The sequence below is a fragment of the Clarias gariepinus genome, chromosome 12, assembly GCF_024256425.1.
Source record: "Clarias gariepinus isolate MV-2021 ecotype Netherlands chromosome 12, CGAR_prim_01v2, whole genome shotgun sequence".
NCBI lineage: Eukaryota > Metazoa > Chordata > Actinopteri > Siluriformes > Clariidae > Clarias > Clarias gariepinus.
The window spans coordinates 7915741-7940172 of record NC_071111.1 but is presented as its reverse complement, the minus strand read 5'-3'; the positions used below and the strand labels follow the sequence as shown (position 1 = coordinate 7940172).

Here is a 24432-nt window from a genome sequence, read left to right as displayed (position 1 = left end):
TAATTGAATTAATAAATTTATTGGTATTTCTAACATGAACACAAAATAAACACAATTATGCAAGTGCTGCCTTAAAACCACATCGCAGGGAGCAGGTCAGAATCTAGTGGGATGCTTCATCTTTATACTCTCAAAACCCATTTGTTTAGGCATGCAGAGAAAAATAAAAAGGGACAAAAAAAGACGTGTCCTTGTAGTCCTAACGCTAATTAAAGACAAAATATACAACTAGCTTTAAAAGGCAACAGAGTTTAAATTATAGGATGATAATGACTGGCTTAGAGCTTCATATTAAAAGTAGTTGGACTTTGTCCAGTTAAACTAATTAACCAGATCCTGACACTCACAATTAACCTAATTGGTATTAATCAATCATGATCGATATTTATTCATCTTTTGCTCAGTTAATATCGGTTGCTCGAACTGCTACTAGTGAAGAATTTATGGTTACGTTACAGCGTTTCTACAGTAGCTTTGTTAAGATGCGTGTCTTAGTGCTCAGTGCTCGCAGAAATGAAGTGCTGGGTCTCTCTCTATACTTGCTTCAGATTCACATGTACGGTTTGGTTATCTTTAATCACCCTGCCCACCTGTACGGTGCTGAGTGCTTGGATCAGACGTCCTCTTCGCTCTTTCTATTAAAGATACCTTTTATTTTAAAGTGTTGTATCAGTTGACTTGTCCTGCTCTTGACTTTCTTATGAAAAAGCTCAGTCATCGTCTAAACCACTTAATCATGCGGTTTGACTTGCGGTGTTTGGCATGGCGAGTGATCGTCTGATGTTTCACGATGACCAGCAAAAGAAATGTAACGTTTACGTTTCCAATATTTCCGCAAGAAATTAATCATTGCATCAGAGAATTGTAATTAAACCGTACTTACATTCTGACTCTACGCTAGTGAGATGAAGGTGTTGGGGCATCAGGCGCGGTACACCCTGGATGCATACACACTGTAGGCAATTAGGGAACGCCAATTAGCCTAATCTGCATGTCTTTGGACTGTGGGAGGAATCCCACCAAGCACAGGGGGAACATGCAAACACCATGCAAACAGACCTGAGCTGGAAATCAAACCCAGACCCTGTAGGTGCTAACCACTAGTTACCACATGCCGCCACAGAAAAGCTTTGCTCTGATAATTAACATTAAACTGCTCTTTCAGATTGCGGTTATTTAGTGTCATCCTGTTTATTCAGTGCAGCGCCTCCTAGCGTCATGTTTTTGTGACCGAGTTTTTTAATTTCCTCATGAGTGGACTGATGCAAGTATAGATTTCCACAAAGAAATTAGGATTAATAGGTTTAGCGTCAGGGATTATACTGTATACGCCTAATCCTGAAGATTTGGAAGAATAATTCAAAGCTAAAAAGATAAAGTGCTTACTCCAAGGCGCGTTATTGACACGGACACTGTCGAGAATGAAACGTAGCACATTTAAGTTATTCCTGGAAAAGGCACTGAATCAGTTTAACTATCTAACGTCATCACTTAAGGGGAGTGCAAATTTGGCAGAGGAGGGGGAAAAACAAACATTTTATTATTTTTAAAAGCATTAAAAGTAAATTAAAGAGCACCTTATTCACAGTGAATAAAGATCTGGATCAGACAAATGTTGAACAGAAAAATACCTCCCGTAGATAATGACAGTTCTTTTTTTTTTTTTTTTTTTTTGTAGTAGTAGTATAGAAATAATAAAAAAAAAAAAAGGGATGAAGATTAAAGCAGTGTTTGTGTGACTGCTAAACAACATTCACACAACATTCAGCCAACGCAGCACAGCGATTATCCGCTTTGCTACACACAAACCAGCTTGGCATTGCACATGTTCGGTTTTGAGACGTGTTCTTTTTTTTTTTTCTTAGTTGCAGCAGGAATGAAATTTCCTTCAGCTGCAGCTTTCATATCCCAAAGGCGATCCGAGTTTCTCTCGTCCAGTCAGAGAAGGCTGAAAAGAAACGTCGCGTTAAGAGAGGGGGAACCCAAATGACTACGTTCTACTTTATCTTAAATTAATTAAAAATACAACAGGGAAAAAAAAAAAATCATCCCACAGTTTTTGGTTTTAAGGCAGGCTACATTATAAGGATGGATTCCAGACGGAGAAGGAAAGGGAATGTCCTGGGAGGGGGGAAAAAAAAATCAATCCTATTTTTCTTATCTTCAGACACTGGCTCAGGTGTGTCGTCCATTCTCCACTCCGTAACTGATCGCACGCCCACGTGCACGGCTGATAAACCTCATTTTAAGCGTTCGATGAGTTCCTGTGTGAGGCCCAGGTTGAGTAGCTGCAGGGTTGAGAGCTGAGCCAGATGAGGGAAGGATTTCAGCAGTTTTTCCCAGCAGAGCTCCAGCAGGCTCGGCACCACCAGCCAGATCTTAAACAGAGAGCCGGTCCTCCTGTTCTCGTGGATATTCACCACGCCTCCGTGAATATACATACAGCCAGCCTAGAGCAACAACACGCAAAAGGTTAGAGAGAAACTAAACTTTATTACAAGCTTAGATTGTATCAGAGATTTCAGGGTATACAGATGTGTACCACCTCCAATTAAAAAAAAGGCCCCTAAATACATTATTTGCTCCCTTTCTGATTTATATATGTATATATATATTCACATTTAAATGATTAAAATAATAAAACAAATCTTAATATTACACAAAGATAACCCGAGTAAATACCAACTGCAGCTTTTACAGTAAATTAGGATTTTTTTTTTATACTAAGAATAAAAAGAAAAGAAAAAAAAGCTGTCTGAACCTGCCCACTTGGGTTATGCAGCAGGACCACGATCCGAAACACACCTGCAAGTCCACTTCTAAATGGCTCAAAAATAAATAAATAAATAAATAATTAAAATCATAAAAAAAAAGTATTTTGTATTTACTCGGGTTATCTTTGTGTAATATTAAAATATTGTTTGATGATCCAAATCATTTAAAGTGTGACAAATATGCAAACATATAGGGGAAAAAAAACTCATATAAATACTTTTACAGCACTGTATATACTTTTATAATCCCATACCCACGACAAGACAAGTTACTTCTACATAACATGCAGCACTGTGCAAAAGTCTTGACCCCTTGAAATACTAAAAGGTACAGCATTTCTATTTTAAAGCACTGACACTGGAGACCCCTTTCATAAACACTGAAAAGTGTGAGATGACATCTACCTGTCGATTACATTGTTTAAAGACTTATAAGAACCGGAGAACGTGCACAGGTCGGAGTCTTATACACCCTTTGACCCATGTGTACAATGTAAAGCATTAAACATTTATAAAACTACAAGAACAACTGTAAATAAACTAAAAATGACTACTACTTCTGGAATTTGTTCGTATCTGTGAAAGTTCACAACTTGGAGGTTCGTAAATTGGGGACTTGCTGTATAACTGTGGCTTTATATGCGATCTCTATAGTAGAGCAAAGATATAGTTGTTAATTTATGAAATAAAATGTGTGTTGTGGTGTGCACACTCACCGGTGTGACAGCAGCACAGTGGAAATAAGCCGGCTCGGGCATCACTACAGGTAGCCTAGTCCACTGGAACGTCTGCAGGTTGATCTTCCACAAATCGTCCAGGATCAACTCGCCATTATAACCCCCGCAAATAAATACATCTACAGACACGGGCACGCAATCAATAACGACGCACAAATACAAATATACATCTGACACTCAGGCACGATCCACGCCACTTACCATTTTTTATCTGGACACAACTATGACATCTCCTAGGCGCTGGGTACCCTGGCACAGAAGGATCATAACAAAAAAAAAAAATAATTCAGCAATCTGCCCATAACTCCATAAGATGATAAGGAAAATCAAACAGGATCTAACCTATTCTTTCATGAGGCTTCGTTTTGATCTCCTCCCACCAATTTGTTTCAAGATTGTACGCATGAATCTGAAAGAGCAGATCAATGAAAGAGCAGAGATGTAGGGACGAGGCCTCAAAGATAACGCAATGTAAAAAAAGTGCACAAATGCTTTTTACCTTGTCTAACGGGTACGATGTCCAAGAGGTTCCTCCTCCTAGGATGTAAATTCTCACTGCATCATGTGCTATTTCATGTCTGTATCTGTTCGAGACAAAGCTGGTCATTAGATGACTGATTTATTATTATTTAATATACGACATTCTGGTGTTTTAATTAATCAATATAAAGAATGTGTAAGACTTTATCAAACAAAACACATTCTCTATAGAATCTTGTAAGTAACATTTTTTTTTTCATTCCGGATGCGATCGGTCACTCACCGTTCCTCGGGCAGTTCGTCCGGAGGGTTGTATGGATTGAGGTGCATCCACTCGCGTGTGGTGAGGTCCAGTCTGTGCAGGTCTTTGCTGTAAATGTAACCCGTCGTCCCTCCAAACACATACAGGAAGCCATTTATGATGGCCATTGCCTACGCCAGAAACAATGTCTGTTAGTGTCGGGCTTTTTGGAAAAGTTTCATGTTAGAGGTGTTACACGTATAAAGAAGTGAGATGTGGATGGGAGCATGTTTTTTTGCCATGAGAATGTATCATCTATCAGCTGTGAGCAACATTTTATACTTTATTTCAACAGTGGGACATTGTCACACTTTTGAGACCAACTGCAAGACAAATCTGCATAAATGTTTCTCCATACAGTGGAACCTCGGTATACAAACGCCTCCAATAATGAACATATCGTGTACATGACAAAAGAATCTGGCTCAAAGTGAAGTGACTTCCAAGCCTTTGCTGGGAACGATCATCCGACACAAAAATCGTGCCGAACAGAGCACTACACCTTATACACGATAACAAGGTGCCGTTGCGCAAGTGTGCAAATTTTTTTTTACAAAATCTATTTATCTGGATATATCTTTAGTAAAAATTGCTGCCATGTACAAAGCAAAGGCCAAGAAAATAAAAAGAAAGAGAAAACCGAGGTTCCACTGTATTAGGAAAAAATATATTTACAAATATCTATAACTACATTTGACCTTTTTATAAAACAAATTTGTCACAAATGAAATTGAGTAGTTACTGTTTTTTGCTTGAAATACTTCCTGAAATGGAATCTTCCACAGAACCGTTAAGGGTTACCCGAGAATGACAAACCTACACAACCTTTCCTAAACAGAGTGGAGAGAACTACACACACACACACACACACACGGAGAGCTGAACAGTTCTGTTGCTCCAATTCTGTATACGATCGCAGTCTGGGTTGCTGCTTTGTTCTTAACGACTGAAGCTATTTCATGTTAAATTTCTGTATTGAATCTTTTTCTTTTTGCCTTTCTTGTAATTATTGCTTTAAAATCTGCAAAAACATAAATGATTATTAACTTTTATGACTTTTTTTTATTTTTTTTATTGTAAAACATCACTTTGGGTCTCATCTAACGGTGCTCCGACAATCACTTTATCATCATCACAGATCGGTCGTCTCCCAACTAGCAGATCACAGAAACCGATACTATTGTGATGGCGCAAAATACGAATGTGATGAGTGGACAGCCACATGACCATGCTGTTGCCAGGCTAGGAATGTTGCCAAGACTTTTAGACATTTAGATAAGCATTTAGGTGCGTGAGAGCTGCTTGAGGCTACAGTAGTTAAGTCATGGAAATGTTTGCTCTTTAGTCGAGCACAGGCTATTGTATCGCTTTTAGTTTCTTTATAATCTACGGGAAATAATAAGACAATGGAATATGTTGTATATGTGTTTATGATACGTTCTTAGATTTTTTTTTTCTTAATTGTATTTGTGAACTGCTGTTTAAAATGGTTATAATACTACACAATCAACAGAACACTTTAATCTAACTGTTATCTCTTCTCTCTACACATGTTGCTCCTGAGCTGCCAGTGATCCAGACCCTCTCTGTCCTCTGGACCTGTCTGACTCGTCCTGGTGTCCCGCTTCTGGTTGAAGATCTCGTCGCATGGACGGGGATGGGATGTGGTGACTGGGGACGGTTCCACTTTTCCACAAAGACGGTCCTGTCTTCAGCTAATGCAGACAGCTGTTCTCTGAGGACTTCTAACTTCAGTCGCTCCATAATTTCCTACAGTCTACCTGCGCCTTTAATAACGAGCTGGACTCCTAACGACATCCATTATACTGAACTTCCAGCCTCTTAACACACTCAGTATGACTGCAGATCAATCCCTGCTATCTGTTATCACCCAGATAAGGATGGGTTCCCTGTTGAGTCTGGTTCCTCTCAAGGTTTCTTCCTATTGTCATCTCAGAGTTTTCTCCCCTCAGCACCGTCGCCCTCGGCTCACTCAACAGGGACTATCTGATCAGTTTGATTCATACGCATTTTTCACGTTTCATACAATTTTTTTTATCGTTATGCTATGTATAAAAAAACTATAGTGTGTTGCATTCATGAAATCTACAGAAAATGTATTTTATTTTCTGCATGCAAAGAAAAACATTTTGAACCCCGAGAAAAAAAACAAAAAAAAAACAAAAGACGCCGAGTTGAAGGTTACTCTCAAATAAAATACTCAATGTCTATTTGAGTCCTTAGCATTTCTAAAATATGACCTGCAGCAAACCAAAAATGCCCTCTGCTTTTGTGTGCCGTCAGCCTTTTTTCCCCTGGAGCGTGCACGGTAAGCTGCTGACCCGAATAAAAAAAAAGAAAAAGTTTATACAAATTGAGCACCAGCGGGTGTCGCACATTGGTGGTTGTGACACGTATTTTAAGTGACAAAAGGCCTCCGAGTGGTGCAGTGATAAAGTGCTCGCCCTATCATTCAGAGATCTCTGGTTCCCAGGTGATGCTGTAATCTCTCACAGCCGGAGGTCTAGAGAGAGCTGATTGGCCGAGCTCTCTCAGAGGGGAGGGATGAGAGGTACTTAGTGCTCCCACATTAATCACGGCTCTGTGAGCTCGCGCACGCGGAAGAAAAAAATTAACAAACTAAAATAAAATACATTTTCCAAAGTCACAGGTTTCACAGCTTTTCACCCGCAGCGAAGGGATGAAAGAGACACATGGAGCTCCGGAGACGCAGGTTGCCGACCCCTGATCTATACAAATAAATAAATAAAGCCGATTGTGAATTTTGTAATCAGCCCTAATACCCTGATTGGAGCACCCCTAAAATCATGATGTGTTTGTAACACGACTCCTGGAGTATACAGCTAGAACGGAACAGAGTGTGGTACAAGTGAAGGCGTGGTGTGGTGTGGTGTGGTGTGGTGTTCTCACCTGTCCGTATATTCGGTTGGGTTTCTTCCCTTGGCAATTGAGCAGAGACCACCGTTTGTATTTAACGTTGCAGACGTGGACGTCGTTCCCATTGTTCTCTCCAAACGGGATTCCGGTACCGCCAAACACGAGCAGGTTGTTACCGTGCAAAACAGCTGGAAAAAACAAACAACGAAACATAAATACGACGAACGATGAACAAACCATCATCACTGTCACGTGTCGGATTACCTGACATGGAGGCCAACTCTGTAGGCATGTAGCCCTTTGTTTGGATCTGCTGCCACGTCCCTGTCGCGAAGTGATACCTCCAGAGCTCCCTGAACAGAGGGTAATCCTCGTTCTCCGATCCGCCCGACTCATCAAAGTCCGGGTTGTAGCCGCCGAAGACGTATAAATTGGTGTTGTCGGCGACGCAGCGGTGTCCGCTCCGTGCCGGCGGGGCTCTATGACCTGCGGAGACACGAGTTACGAGGTGGTGAGGTGAGGACGGGACATGCGTGCTCGCCCTTCGACTGGCGCTTAATCAACATTAAATCTCAGGACCGCTATGGGAAAAAAACTTTTTTTTCTTTCCGTTTTTTTATTAACAAGGAGTCGGAGGCATACAGAGCATCCGTGATGCGATTTTCTTTCAAAAAAGAAAAAATAGGGCAAAATAGTGGACAAATTCAGACAAAGACGTTAGTTAGACTGGGCAAGGGTCGTCTCGAAGACTCTGTGGAATGAAAAGAAGCGTTGACTGTGAAAATGATGAAATGAAACAGACAAAGACAAGCTGCTACGCTCTTGCAAATCTTGACCGGAATAATGTCTCACTAGATTCAGATGATCAAAACAGGTGTGAGTACTTACGCACTTCTAAACACAAGCACGCGCACACATACAGAGACAATCCCGAGCCTGATAATCCGGCGATGCCAACGATTAAAAAAAACAAACAAACAAAAAAAAAACAAAAACAAAGCTAAGCTTCGAGAGAGAGAGAGAGAAGGCGATCGTGAGGAGGGGGGAAGAAAAAGCTCGTAGGGGGGGATGGGGAGGAAAATTCAACACGCTCCCACGAGTCTGCTTTCAGGATATGTGGGTGGGGGGTGGGGGGGTTTCAGTTCAAGGGCTGGCGCGTTACCCACCTTCTCTTAAAAACCTGTTAGGGATCCGCAGGCTGGAGCAAGGTTGAGCGAGGATTCGTCGAGCCTGAAGCCAGCGAACTTTCTTCTTAGAGCCTGTCACCACAATCACCACCGCAAATCAGACAAACAAAAATAACAACAACAAACAAACAAACAACAACAACGCAGATAAACAGAACACACACACACACCCACACACACACCCACACACACACATACACGCACACCACAACTTGTGTTTTCCGTTCTTAAAATGAACGCTTTCGTCTGGAACAAAAGACAGCTGATGAAGAAGACGATAATCGCATCACGCTCTCTCTCTCTCTCTCTCTGGACAGAGTTTACTCTCACAGAGTGTGCAAATAAGTAAATACATGAATAAATCAAATCAAGGCCCCAGCTTCAAAGCACACAAAATACACCAGAGCAAATCACACGCAGACGGTGCAGGTAAAACATTATTACGACAATGTGGGAGAAAAATCACCAAGCAATAACTGATACAGTGGAACCTCAGATTGCGAGTAACGCGGTTTGCGAGTGTTCCGCAAGATGAGCAAAGATTTTTAGTAAATTTTGACTTTGAAAAGTCTTGGTTTACAAGTACTGAGTATCATTTATCATGCATGCGCTTCTTGTTTTGACTCTCTTGCACTGCAGAATTGTGGGTAATTGTCTTCCCTGCTGGGTCTTAGTGCTCGTCTCTTACTGTTATAATCAACATCCGTGCACACATGTACTGTTTACTATAACACTGTGACCCTTTGTCTGTGTGTAAAACATATTTTATTTTGTGTCTGTATGTGTGTGTACAGCACCGTGTAAAGCAAAAGCAAGTCCCATTAGAGAGGTTAAAGATCCATTTTCTCTCTCTGTATCAGCCTGATCTTTGTGTCTGTGCACACACACACACACACACAGCGCGCATAAATAGAAACACTTATCTGTCCGGATTTTTTTTGTTTAAAGGTAACGTGCAGGTTAATTTGTTTGATTTTTACTTAATATTTTGTATTAATTGTTTTTATGTATTTATTTTTTTGGGCTGTGGAACAAATAATTTGAGTTTCCATTATTTATTATGGGAAAATTCAATTTGGTTACGAGTGTTTTAGAATACAAGCTCGCTTCCGGAATGAATTATGCTCGTAATCCAAGGTTCCACTGTAATAATAATAATAATAATAATAATAACGCTACAAGAAAGCTGACTTCTTCAGTTTGATTGGTCAGAAATTGTTGCTCGTTATTCTGGTATAAATCACACGCCTTGGACCGCCGTTCCAGCTGTAAAGTTGATATGAATGCAAAATTTTATCAAATATGTACAGTTGTCAAGTTTCCACTAGAATGAAAGAGCTGCGTAATTTTATTTTTAGAGCACAAGAGAGAGAGAGAGAGAGAGAGATGATGATGATGGTGAGGAAATGTTCATGGCTGCTAAAACATAAATAAAAACAGGAAACAACTCGTCTCTCTGATGTTCCATAACACCGTATTCTCAAACAAACTGTAAGAACAACAACAACGAAATGAGTCACGTGTCGTTCAGTAATAAATTCTACATCCTAACTCTTGGCAGATGAGGGAGATAACACACTCCAGACTGTTGTGGTAGGGGAAAAAAAAAAGCGCGCTTTGTCACGCGAGGTGTCGTCAAACCGGCGTAAAGCAGACATTTAGTGTTTTTGCTGACATTAGCGATTATTTGTGTATTATTGAATCACACGTCATCTTTTTTTTTTTCGTTTTAACTATTTACATTTACACAAAATATGTAAATATATCGTTTAATTTCCAACCTGAATGTTGTTCTGCAAAAATGTCTGAGCCAGTGTTAATTTTTTTTTTTTACTTAGACAAGACGATGGCGAGACGTCACGGATATCAATTAACAGTGACGAAATCAGCATGCAATATCGTTGACGAAAAAAGATGAGACTAAAATGTGGTTTAAAGAACTAAAAACTAATAAAACATCAGTCTTTACAATGCGCTACGATACGGTGTGATTCATTATGGCGCGAGCAGCAGTGTTCCAGGTCGCGGCGCGTAGCTAATCAGGAGTAGTTTGCGCGCGCAATGACGCGATATTACAAGCTCAGTCGTCTTTAACTCTTCATCACCACGGCAGTATTAAGCTCACACATTAAGCCAATAGGTTAACAGATAATTGTGACACATAGGAGCTACAGTATCCCTACAACAGTCCAAGTGTGTAAATCCATAAACAAATTAATTAAAAAAATGTTAAAAACATTGCTTTGTTTATACTGCTCCTATTGTTTTGTAGTTGAAAAAATATATGGACATGCAGCAGTTGCTGTGATGGTTAAAAATAAATATAATTAGCTAAAAACAACATATGAAAAGAGACAGTTTTAATATTAAGATAAGACTAGACTGACTGTAGGGTTAATTAATAATAAGCTTCTTACTAAAATGTTACGCTTTCATTGACTAAAATACTTAAAGGTTCCTCTGACTACAACTAGACTAAAATGCCCAGACTTTGAAGTGACTAAAACTTGACAAAAAAAAAAAAAACAGGATAAGATTGACAAAATATAATTAAAAACTAACAGGGACATTTATCCCAGGACTAAGACTAAGACTAAAATTGCTGACAAAATTAACACTAGTCTGCGCTCAGGAAAAAGCCCTTACGTGTGGTTACGATTCAGCGGTACCGATTATATAAATTTTCTGTGCCAACGCTAAAGTCAGAGCTCTGATGAACCTCTTGAATTTTCTTCGGGATCAATAAAGCATCTGTCTATTCTGTCAGCAAAAAACAAACTAAAGAAAAAACCTATCATGGTGGTGTTTTGCATTCTGGGTTGTGTGTGGTATCAGTCAACAGGTCACACTTTCTCTCCTGGTTTACACGACATCACTGGATCGGATTACAAATGATAATCTGGTCGCGTAACAATTCAGTGTGTCTCAGCTGTGATAGAAACACTCAGACTAGGGCTGAAACGATTCCTCGAGTAACTCGATTACACAAAATGATCGAGACAAAATCTTCTGCCTTAAGGCTTCTTTCCATTCATCAAAAAAAATTTAAGGCACACTTTTTTTTTTATTATTATTTTTTCAATTTTAAAAGCTTGCGTTATGTTTTTGCGCAATTATTTGTTTGGTGTGACACAGCGCGCTTCCAGATGCAAGCCGTCATTAACCACCGACAAAGAAGAAACGCTTACGTCATCCACAAAGCAGAAGCAGACGCAAACAGTTAGCTGTGTATTAATTTGATGGAGCGTTCTGTTGTGGGCTGCAAAATAGAAAGGAGCGATAAAAATATTAGCGAGCCAAAAGAAGAAAAAACAGGAAGAGAAAACAACAGAAATTGTCAGTAAAGGATTAGGTTATGCCTGAGATGTAAATTTTTTTACTTTTAGTCCTGAAAGTTTAGTTGCACACTTAGTGTTTTTGTATAATTATTTATTTTAATGTTTGCCTTAGTTTTTTTTTTTTTTAAACTGGGTCATTAGAAACATGTTTTTGCATCTGAGAAAAGGCTTTAAAATAAGAATGTATGGCAAATGTAAGCTATTCCTTTTATTGTGAATAATGACTGTTTATTTTTGATAAAACGCTGTATGCATTTTAAAAAATAAAAGTTGATTTTTTCTAAAAAGACAAACAAACAAACAATTAATCATTGTTTCTCTTATATATTTTACATTGCTGTTTAATTAAGCAAAAGTACATTTTATCCGATTATTAGATGTAAAAACTGACTGCTAACCAGGGATGGGAATTACCTGTCACATGGTGCTTAAAATTGTGATTTTATAAGTATCACAATTTTATAAATATCCCGATTCGATATTACAACTTACGAATTTTACGAATACTAACAAATTACGGAGTGCTCTTCTCTAATTTCGTTACAATTTTAAAACCTTTTAAAAATTGTAGGTTTAATGGTTAGTTCAAGTGTTTTGTATAACATAAGTTTTCTCCTTTAAAAACCAAGAGCAGTTATTTTCATCTTCGTGGTGTATTTAAACTGGTGTAAGCATGTGTAATGAGAGGGTTTGAGACTCAATCTCTCACAGAGTTTAGAGAAACAGGCAAATCCGAGGATTTTAACGCACATGATTTCTGAAAATGTGACGCCATAAAAATCTGTTTCTGTGGTGCCGCTTGAACGCTTTTGCACTCGTTACAAAATCTTATTTATCTAAAACAGATTAGCTGATCACCGGTCACGACTAATCAAACTGAAATCAAGAGGCATCAGAGAACAGCTGACTGCATCTGCCGAGTCCGAGACCGTCTTCATGGTCAAGTGGAATTGTCCCCAGTCACCACATGCAAACCAGGCAGAACACACAAATCAGCCTACCACTTCTCCTTTACTTCTACCAAATTCACTGTAACACCGTTTTCTTGTCACTACATCTTGTACTCAGACTGAAACACACAAACCTGTTTCACTGCGTACACTTAGCATTCAGAAAGAACACAACATGTGACTTATCTCCCTCTAAATCGCTTAACTTTTTTTCCACAAAGATTTAAGCTGTGTTAAACTCTGTAGTGGGAAGACTGGACACAGAATGACATTCTTCAATTTTTTCTCTGCGGAGAACAAAACATGGACGCCTCAATGAAAGTATGTATTTTGTTTAGTAAAGAAGATAGTCAGGTAGCATCAGTGATCAAGAACCAGAATCAAGCCTTATGCTGACGGATGTGAATATTACAATAAACTGTGAGTAATAATAGCGAAAATTATGATTATTATTATTATTGTTATTATTAATATTATTATTATAGGTGAGTAGAAGTCATATGCTAAACCTGGTGTTGGAGAGAGTAAATTGACGAATACTGTACCTTAAAAAACTATTATAATTGAAAAAAAAAAACACTTCTTTTCTACTTTTTCGTTTGTGGCCAGTTTGTGTAATACTGCCTCCTACTGGACTGGTAGAGAACAATGGCAGAAAAAAAAGATGAGCTTTTTAAAAAAGATTTTAAAAAAAACACGAACACAAGTTACACAACATTTCAACTGGTTAGTTACCTAGTTACTAGCTTTAACACTTTAGAACCTGTAAGACATATAGCTTTATACATTAGTGCTATCAGATCTAGTGTTGAAGAGACCGTATCAGCTTTCTGAGTAGAAATTCAAAGCCATTTAAAGTATCGTCACCACTGGCTTGCTCACTGCCTCTGTCACTTCAGGTTGAAAAGCTCACTGTTTTTTACAACATAAGGGGATACAAAGGGGTGGAGCAACACATAATCAAATCAATTAATCAATCAATGGGCTTAAAGTTAGTAGGTATTGTGGGAGTTTTCAGTGACATCAAAAAGTTGGTTAATCTTCGCCTGTCAGACTGTGTGGTTCAGATGAGAAAAAAGGTGGGCGATATGTTGTCAGGTGGCTTGTGTGGCAACCCAAGTTGTTTTATGAACAAAACTTTATTTTATTCTTTATTCTATCCAGTAGGGGTGGGCGATATGGAAAAAATATCATATCACGATTTTTTCTGGGGAAATCACGATTCACGATTTTTATCCCGATTCTTTTTCAAGTTGTTTTTTTAAGACTATTTTGCAAATTACAAAGGTACTGTACAATACAACCAAACTAATGTCCCCATATAAAAATATACTCTTACCATGTATGTTTAAGAATATTTTAATTAAATGAAGATTTAATGCAAGTGCTATTCTGCAAAGAAAGAACATTCAACAAGACTTGCATTACAATTACTGTACCATCAAAATGAACATTTGTTTAACAAATCTTAGTTTAACAAGTCTAACAAATCAGATAGCTTATTTGACATAGATCCTCAGCAACACCTTCAAAACTGTAAATGGCTTATTATTTTTTTTTTACAAAGTTAAATAAAGTTTAAATAAAAATATTAACTGTCAATGCGCTATGAGCTCGCCTGTATGGTCTTGTGGAAAATATGTTGTTTCTAGACACGCACTGCACAACTTCCACTCATGAATAAAGTGAATCGTCAGACTTAAATACGGCTCTGACGTACGGCTAGACCATAAATCAGCTGTTGTAGCAAAAAACTTTAAGTTTTGAATTTTATTTTGAATCTTGCTGCGGCACTCTGAATAAAGCTGTGGAATGGCAGTGGAGGAAAAATATTTGCGACTGGGTATTTCGTAACGTGGATCTACAACTTTGAACAGTCTTTTAAAGCCCTCATTTTCCACAGTCTTTATAGGAATCATGTCCTTGGTCAGGTAAAAATGTCACTGCATCAGTTACGTCTTTCCAGCGCTTGCTCGTTCTCTCATACGGAGTTCCTTTCTGATATGTTTCTTTTGTTAGAGTTGTTTGTTTAAGCCTTGTCGTTTCTGGCTGCTTGGTTGTACCCGGTGATGTACTCGCGTGGGGTCCTTTTAAAATTGGACGCTCTGCATATTCTTTCGGGTGTTTTCTCTTGAGGTGGTTTAAAAGATTTGTTGTGTTGCTATCCGTGGTGCGAATCGTATCATTGCAACATTTGCAAATAACTGTTGTTTGCGCTGTGTCTGTTAGCAAAAATCCGAACCATTTCCATATTACAGAAGTTGCATTTTTTTAGCAACCAACTCCTCCGTGTTTCCCTCCATTGTCACTGACTCCGTCACTTAATCTCACTGAATTTACGAGCAACATATACGAGATTGTTAACCTGGCGCCGCCTATCGAACTGCTAAGGATACAACCTGTTGTGCACTATATATGGCGATACAACGATTTTTCTGAAAAAGTGGATCGTGCAGTAATTTTGAGCGTCCACGATCAAATATCGTGTTATCGCACAGCCCTACTATCCAGGCACTTTCTGACATTATTCTGCTTTATCTTTGGTTTATTATTATGCTTTATGTTGGAGGACATGGAGGAGCTAAAGCCTAAAAATTCCACAAGGGGTATATTTAACTTTTGGGTTTCAAACAAAGGGCACATGAGGGTTAGTTTTAAAATACCTAAAGACAATAATGGAATGCTGACAAAATTCAGCATAGTCATTTATCCACCACAAAAAAAAAAAATCCAATGTGAACAGTGTACATGAACAGCAACACAATTGGCGTATGCAAATGCTCTGAAATAAAGCACTACCTCAGAGAAAACATGCAAGCGCTGGAAAAACAGCACTGTGGCATTTCACATGCTCAATAATATAACACCCTTTAAGCCTGAGTTTTTAAGCAATTTTTATGCAAAACAATTCAAAAGAGGTTATGCATAAGTCAAACTGGGACTTTTGATTGTGCAGAACAACAAACACAAATATGAGAATAAAAATTCCCTTTATTTCTCTATATAATCATCTGCTATACTTATGCACCTATTCCAGTGTTTTACTAGTGCTTGGATACCATCAGGGTAGAAAGTTTTCTCAGACTGTCTGCTTCAAGTCCTTTAATAGACACAAACATGTGGTCATGGTTTGGACCGAGGTCAGGACCTTATGGGCCAAGGGCCTGTAATGCGCAAGTTTCTTTAAACACACTATTCATCCATGACTGTTTCCATTTTGGAAATAATAGTTCACATTTTGTTGGGATGTGCGCTCTCCAATTAAATTAATTTGAAGCAGTAGACTGCCCAAAGGGTCTGTTTATCTTTGAAAGTGTTATTGGAAATTAGTTTGGCTGTACTGGTCAGTAACTTGTTAAATAACCTGAGGAGAGGAAAAAAAAAAAAAAAAAAAAAAATCGATCTTGCTAAGCAAATCATTTTATATAGCTGGAGTTTCACAAGTCTTAAATAAAAAAAATCTTTTAGACAGAATACATTTTCTTAAAAAAAATAAAAAAGATTATAGATGTTTGTAGATATTAACAATAAAGTAATGCTGGTCAATATAACGATATAATGTTGACATTGTGATAAATAATATCCTATCAAACATTTATATAAAAGACTCACTGTATGATTTAAATTATACATTCTTAACGTAGCTAAACAGAAGCTAGTTTTGCACCGATTAATTTTTGTGAAATATTAATTTTAAAGATATATAAATATACATTCTGTAGATATTATAGCTCCTTTTATGCAAAAAATATTTTACTTATAGTTCACTGGGATATATAACCCCCCCCCCCCCCCCCCACACACACACATTTCTTCAAATTAAAAAAATTAAATTATGTAGATTAAATCAAAGAAGTGGGAAAAATCTTTAACCCAAACAGCCTGCAAAGTGCCTAAGAAATATAAAAAGTCTTGTTGATGTACCAACCTCATTTCCTCTCTCATCTGCTCCAACCTCTTAGTATTCAGCACTCAGTATACTTATCACAGGCCTGAACATCTGTTATCATCTACACCTGCTTCTCACTGGTTCATGCTCAAGTTATATTTATATATATATATATTTTACGATTGATATTATGAGTCATAGGTCACTGTGTGGTTTAACAAACAAAAAAACATTCCTCTGAAACTGCTCAGGTACAGGGAGTGGACTGAAAATGAAAGACAAAAAAGTACTTCAGGAAACCTAGAGCACTATTCCTTAAGACAACAGTAAAAATATAAGAAAGCCTGGCTCTTTGGAAGCAAAATAGGCGATCAAGACTTTTGTACAGTACTGCATTTTTTTTATTCTTAGGGCAACGATTTTATCTTTTAAGAAACAGATTTAAAAATCTACATAAATCATAAATTACAAGTATGATTAGAATGAAATGATGTATGGTTTTAAAATGATCAGCGCCGCGGCCTAAAACAAATGTTCGTATTGTCTGTCCTATTTTAATACAAATTGATTTTTAAAAAATTGCAACCATTAGTAATCGTAACAATTGTTACACCCTATCTGTGTACTATATACATGATGCAGAGTGTGTAGTCGATAGAGAAAAGGGCATCGCTACACGGAAAGACATTATTCCTCACATTTAGTTATATCTTTTCTCTATCGATTATCCGTATTACAAAACATTTGATTTTTTTCTCATCTCCTCTAACACAGGGGTCCCGAATTAAAATGTAAGAAGGTCCAGAATCGCACTTGGATATCGTGATGATATCATATCTTGAGGTGACCGATGATTCCCATCGATAATATACTGTACCACCTATATAGCTTTTCCTTTGAGATTCTGACTCAATTATTGTGTCATGAAGGTCAAAATCATTTATATTTTTCTTTTCTTTGCACTGTTATACATGGATTTCATCACTCAAGTAATGTGAATTTTGTACAATAATAACAACAATAATAATAATCAAGCAAAACAACAAACCAGCAAACAAATATAAATACAGATAGACAGAAAGTAGGAGAATTGTCCTGACAGGAATCTGGCAGAGGTCGGAGCGCGCGCAGTTAGCTTTAAGCTAACCATTTATATGTATACACACATACACACAAGCACGCGCGCGCACCCGCACACAACTAGTTAACGAGATTGACTAGTACAGTACTTAATAACTTATGACATACAGACAAATGAGTGAATGATGTATTAACCTTCACTGACAGATGACAAATAATAATAATAATCATGTGTCTGGCTAGTCGAGTTAGCTAGCGTACAGGACGGCTAGCAACAACAACCCAATAATAACTAGCCGTTAACGTTTAGTTAAGCAAACATCCGCTAAGCTAATGACACGACACACATTTCTATCGCGTAACAGTTATTATTATCAATTTATTTATTAGTATATCTTGGCATCATCGTTATATTACAAGCGGTTTTATTTTATTTTTTATTAGTGTTGTTGTTTGTTGTTGTTGTTTGTGTCTCCACTGACCTGCCACTCGAAGAGGAGGGCTCCCTGACAGTTTCTCAAATTTATTCAGCTGCTCCGGGCTCTGTGCATCCTCTGCGGCCGACATATTTGGCACAAACGAAATCAAATCATCGATTAGTTTTTTCAAAACTAAAACATAAAATCACTTTGTTTACGTACAAAACAATGCAGGAGAAACAATAACGCGTCCCATAGTGTTCACGGATCTGTCTCCATTCGCTGCAGCTCGGCGGGTGAAGGCAGAAATTAGTTTCCAACATGGCCAAAGAAACGAGACGGGGAGATTTTTAAAGTTTCAAAATAAAGGTTTTGCACATGAATGACGAAACCAGTAAGCCAACTGGACTTTGCAGATGTTTCTTTTATCGTCATAACAGCTGGATAAAGTCCTGAGTCTATAAAGTACAATTATGTAAAGGTAGCCTAAAAATTATGTATGAAAAATCATACTCAATTAAAAGTGGAAATATTCACAGCCATAAAATATAATCAAATACAATTTTTGTGAGTCAGGTCAAAATGCTTCGATGTAAATACGAAACACTAATCTGCACTCTTATTTAATTAATACTAGACATCATTTGATCCAGTTAAATCATACTGTACACTGTCTTCACTAAAATCTGAACCGCACAGGATTCATCAATCTGTTTCAGCTCAGTTTCAGTCAGTGTGACGGAGGTACACACCATACAAATTATCAGGGATTTCTGGATCCATTTCTTGCCTATCTGGACAATCTAACAATTCAATCTCAAAGACCTCTATTTATTAGGGCCTGAGAACTATGACAGCAGCACTATGACATCATAGTGATTATGATGTCATAATGCCTTGCTATGATGGTGTTGACGTCTCATAGTGCAGATGTCAAAATATATGAGGTCCCTATTGCTTTTCTAAGGATTACGATTTTATCTTTTTTTACTAGACCTTTGGATGATCTGTGGAGTTATATACAGAGTAAATAACTCCACTGTATTAGAACAGATGAATACAGGAAAAACTAGTCTAATCTAGTAATAGCAACCAAATAAAATGTCATAACATAACCCAATGAAATATAACCGGTTAATGATGGCAAATTAGTAAAAAAAATTTTTTCCTCTTGGAAAAATACTTAAATATGATTTCACATATTAAATTTTAATCATTCACAAATCAAAGCCTCCTACATTTTATGACCAAAAGTATGTGGACACCTGACCCTATGGATTTATTTGAACATCTCATTGCATCTGCAGCTTTCAAATAGATGTGGCTGTGGGGAAGTGTGTTTATTTAGCTACATGGGCAGTAGTGAGCTCAGGATGTCAAGGGGAACATGTCGTGAAGAAAGAGCGAGTTTAAGTACCAGATAAAGCTGTTAAAGAGTCACAGAATGAACAGAAAGACAACATCAAGGAAGGCTGGTCTGGAAAATCAGCTTTGAGAGGCTGGGGAGATGATGGAGAATGAGACCTATAGTTGTCCACAAACTTTTGGCCATAACAGGCTGACAGGGCAGAAGGGTTCGAAATCTAAAATCCAGGTTCAGAAGTATTACTTGTGCAAACAGAAGTGGTTACATTAATCAAACGTAACCACATTCACATCAAAGGCAGTAAAGTCTTTCATTTTGTTATGTAGTAGGATTATTATTTTTTTTTTGAGTAGGAACTGGTGGAATTCAGTAGACATTTTAATTTCAAAAGTGTGTCAGAAAATCAGAGCTTACACAGGAAAGTACCTATTTAAAAAAATATTTTTAACGCCTCATAATGCTAACTCTGCTTGTTGTTTATCCACTAGAGGGCGACAGAGACTTACTATTTGAAAATGCTTTGTAAGCACTCCATGGTTCCTTCACCTAGGAGGCTGGAGCTAAGATTTTCCTTTAAACTGATCTTCACAGCACGTTAAGCAACAAATGTAGTTGAAAATATTAATTTCTTTTAAATTTGACTCCTCAAAAGGTTTTGCTTTTGACTCTGCTGATAGCTTTCACAGTTTATGGGCAACTTTTTAGAGTTCAATGATCTGTAAAGACTAGGACAAGTCACTGCTAATGGTGTCACCTCTTCAAATGTGAATTAAATTCCAGTGAGGAGGGGAATGAGTTTATAAGGGTGTTATATGTCTACATATACAAGTACACTCAAAAATAACAATGTCAAAGGAAATGGACATTAAACAACAACAATAACAATAATAATAATAATAATTATAAAGCCTAGTAGTTTGAAAATGTTTGCCATATATGTTTAACATCTGTCAGCTCATACTTTATCTTTATGTTCAATATTAAAACCTTCAGTCTCTGACATAACTGTAGTTGAAACATATTTATTCTTGTCATTTATTCTTAAAAAGAATAATAAGTGATACACTATATGGAATAAAGTATTTGGCTTAACCTGGTAATTATTGTATTCAGGTGTTTTAATCATTCAGACCCCTTATCCCCAGTCAAGGACAATCTTAATGCTTCAGCAAAACAAGACATCTTGGACAATGCTATGCTCTCTTCTATTCCAACATGACTGTGCTCCAGTGCACAAAGCAAGAACTATAAAGACATAGTTTGATGAGTTCGGTGGGGAAGAACTTGACTGGCCCTAACACAGAGCCCTGACCTCAATCCCATCAAGCACCTTTGAGATGAACTGGAACGGAGATTGTGAGTCAGGCCTTCTCGTCCAACATCAGTGCCTGATCTCATAAATGCTTTACAGAATGAATGAACACAAATTCCCACAGAAACACTCCAACATTATGTGGACAGCCTTCCAAAAAGAGCAGAAGCTGTTATAGCTGCAAAACCAACGGGGGACAGACTCCCAATTGAAGTATATTTATTTGGATAAAATGTAACTGCAGGTTTGACATTGTGTTTATAGTGTATATTGAGTATAAAGTATAAACAATTCTGTACTTACTTGATGTTAAAAGGTAATGCTTTTATTACTAAAACATTAACTTTTCTCTAAAACTCTCGTTTTAAAGTTATGATCTAAAATGAATACTTAGTAAAAATGGTTTTTGTGGTGTCTAGCAAGCTTGGAGAATTTAGGTGCATTCCTCCATACAAAATATTTGATTTTTTTTTAATATATATATTCTTGGGTTTGTGCTTGTGTGTTACACCAAGAGTGTTCAGTGGTCATTGCAAAACATTAATTTTGTATCTCATTAATGTTGGTTTGGCATCATGGTTATCTATCATTATGTGTATACTGGTAGCAAGGTGTCACTCAATCCCACCTCAAATCTGCGCGTGTGGAGTTTGCATATCTGTGGGTTTTCCCAGGGTACTCCGGTTTCCTCCCACAGTCATGCAGATTAGGTAAATTGTCGTTCCCAAAATCCCAAGTGTGTGTGCTGTGATGGATATGTTATAATGCATACATAAGGCATTATACAGTTATAATTCTATATGAAAATACATTACAGTTCATAGTTACTGTATAAGGCATAAACAAATTAAGTATAATTATTTTTGCATTATAAACAGATATAAAGCATTATAAGCATCACTTATTTAACCTATGTATAAATGCATTTAAAACAGTGCTATAAACTGTCATGTATTTACATAACTACTTTTATAAATATGTATAATGCATTATGGATACCTTATAATATGTTATGAATGTATTCTTTAGTTATTATCATATAGCCCTTATAGGAAGTGTTATCGAAACAAATAGGCAGTGTGCAATAGTTGATAATGATATGGTGAAGTTTCTGTATTGAGACATTAACATATTTAGAGTTTTAAGAAGGAAATCCCAGTGTTAGTGCTTCAGTAACAGTCAGAGGTAAAGATTTAGGATTTGTGATTAGGAAAAAAGAGAAAGGAACAATTGCTTATAGCTGCTGTAATGTAAATGAAATGTAATAAATAAATGTCAATATTTTTCAATTTTTTTAAACATATTTAGTAATGACGAATTGCTGTAGAGTAATTCAACAAGTCAGGACATTGTCACTGATTATTTTATCATTATAGCATTATTTTCCCATTACCTACATTACTGTGCAAAAGTCTTGACCCCCTATTTTTTCATATTTGCCTCCGAAGAGCCATAATTTCTTGTATTTGTAATGTCTTACGGAATAGTTCCCCAGGCTTCCTGAAGGTCTTTTTATGGCTCATTTCTGGCAGATTTTCGCCTCTCGTTTTCAGTCCAGTCCCTGTATTGTACCTGACCTGATTTTGTGTGTTAAGCTACACAGTGACCTATAAATCTTTCAAACATAAAAAGCATCTAACTTAATGAGGGTGTTACTTAAAAATAACAATTTTTAAGTTGCCCCCTGTCCCAGGAAAAACATTTGTTCCAATTTCTTATATTTAATGTACATCATTTAATTACATCTAATTGAATCTGAAGAAATGAGGGGGCTCATTACTTTTGTGCAGTACTGTACAGTACTGTACAGGCTTCATAACACATTAAGCTTTTATAAAACAGCGTTAGATGCTTTAGAAAAGGCTTCGGTCAAACCTCATCTGGTAACAATATACTGTATTTTTTCAGCCAATGCTTTATAAATGGCTTATGACAACTTAGGGATGCTTATGAATGTCTGTGATGCCTGTAACCCAAAGTGAAAGGACATTTTCCATTCATCACGCTGTTCTAGAGCTCTATTCCTATTTATCATTTATGATTTAATATTATATGGCACAAGTGCTTTAAGAAAGTGTAATAAATAGCAATAATGTTTTGAAGCATCACCTTTATAAGAGGCTTATGTCAAAACTCGTCTGGTGGCATTACAGGTTTTACTGCAGATGGTTAATGAAAGGCTTATAGAATATTTTTGATAGCTTTAGTATTATATTGTCATAAAGCACTTTTCCATATGATGAGGATTGGGAATAGTGCTTTATGACAGTGTAATGAAAGTAAAATGCGTTATCGTGTTACAGTAGGTTTATAAGCACACAGCAGGCATAAGCCTTTCATAAAGGATCTGCATCTTACACTGTTTTGTAAAAAAAAATGGTAGGGACGATTAAAAACATTATACAATAGAGACATTGCATGTGAACATACTACCTGATTTTGAAATTGATTTTAAAATTCAGCATGCTGTATCTTTTCGAAAGGAAAAGAACACACTTAAAAACGCCACATTTTTCATAATAAAGTTTATTCTATTTTACAAATAGTATTTTGTCCTTGACTGCAAAATAGGAATGCATTATATTTACATACACAGGTATACAATTAATTATAACAAAGTTAGAGAAGCTCGCCTTTCCCGCCCGTCTCACTTCTCTTCCTCCTCTTCCTCCTGCTCCTCCTCCTCCTCCTCCTTTCTGTTAGGATAATTCTGTTATCTCTCCTCCGATATGGAAATAGTAAAATTCTTTTCTAACGGGTTTTCTGAAACACCTGCTATAACACTGAGCTAGAAGGACATTTTTAAGTCTTACAAAATGTTAAAGGTGGAAGCTTTATCAGGTCCGTTACAGACAAACAGACAGTCGGACAAACGGAAGGACAGACGGCTGAGGTTCACCCAGCGACACGTGGCAGTACATGAAAGATGGATATAAAACAGAACACAGGCGTATCATAGAGGCAGTCGCTTTCTGAGTTTGGACTTTTTTTTTGTTCTTCAATGAAATACTGTGACTGAGGGTTAATCTGGATCCTCATCTTGCTTTAGACTAAATAATAATAATAATAATAATAATAATAATAATTACAATATACACAATCTCAAGGCTTATTCATCACAGGCAGTTTCAGAATTCGTGAGCTCTGCCTCCTGATACACCTGTGTGTGGTTAAGTGACTTTCCAAGAGCATTTGTAGACCCGAGCTCAAACCAGTCACGGGAACGAAACAGAATTATGAACCTCAATGAGAACTCACTACATCTCTAGGCAAAGTCAATCAGAAACGAAAATATTTACATTCATCTGGTGCTTTGTTGTAATCAATACACTCTTAGAAAAAAAATGGATTCGAATACTAAAGCGTAAAAATACCTTGAGTATGGTCAAATCTATAACCAGAATTTCATTACATGATGAAAATAAAACTATAAAACTATCCTTGTATTATTTTTAGACATTTTGACCAACTTTTTATTGTCTGATAACGTTGCTTTGTTGTTTTGTTACGCATTCATATCTAGAAGCACGATTATCGGCAATAAAAACTGTTGAAAATATTTACGAGCTTTGAGTAAGAATGTCGTAGACGTAATCATCTCCTATTTATACTGTGATAATCATTATATAATAAAAAAATATTGTACTATATTCATGATTTTTTTTTGTTTTATTGAAGGTCTTATTTGTTAGGCCTAAGAA

The 24432-nt window shown here is 37.0% G+C and overlaps 1 protein-coding gene across 2 annotated transcripts; it reads right to left on the bottom strand.

Moving 5' to 3' along the window:
- Positions 1-18340, bottom strand: klhdc10 (kelch domain containing 10). 2 transcript variants are annotated; one of them, XM_053508874.1, is made up of 10 exons: positions 18117-18340; positions 8357-8449; positions 7455-7676; positions 7224-7378; positions 4275-4423; positions 4011-4095; positions 3854-3920; positions 3713-3760; positions 3491-3630; positions 1-2450 (listed from the first exon to the last, which is right to left on the bottom strand). In XM_053508874.1, exons 1-10 carry the CDS (start codon positions 18199-18201, stop codon positions 2241-2243), a joined length of 1254 nt encoding a protein of 417 aa, XP_053364849.1. In that variant the 5' UTR covers positions 18202-18340; the 3' UTR covers positions 1-2240. The 2 variants fall into 2 exon arrangements, with proteins under 2 accessions (XP_053364849.1, XP_053364850.1); XM_053508875.1 differs by lacking the exon at positions 8357-8449.
- Between the last annotated feature and the right edge of the window lie 6092 nt (positions 18341-24432).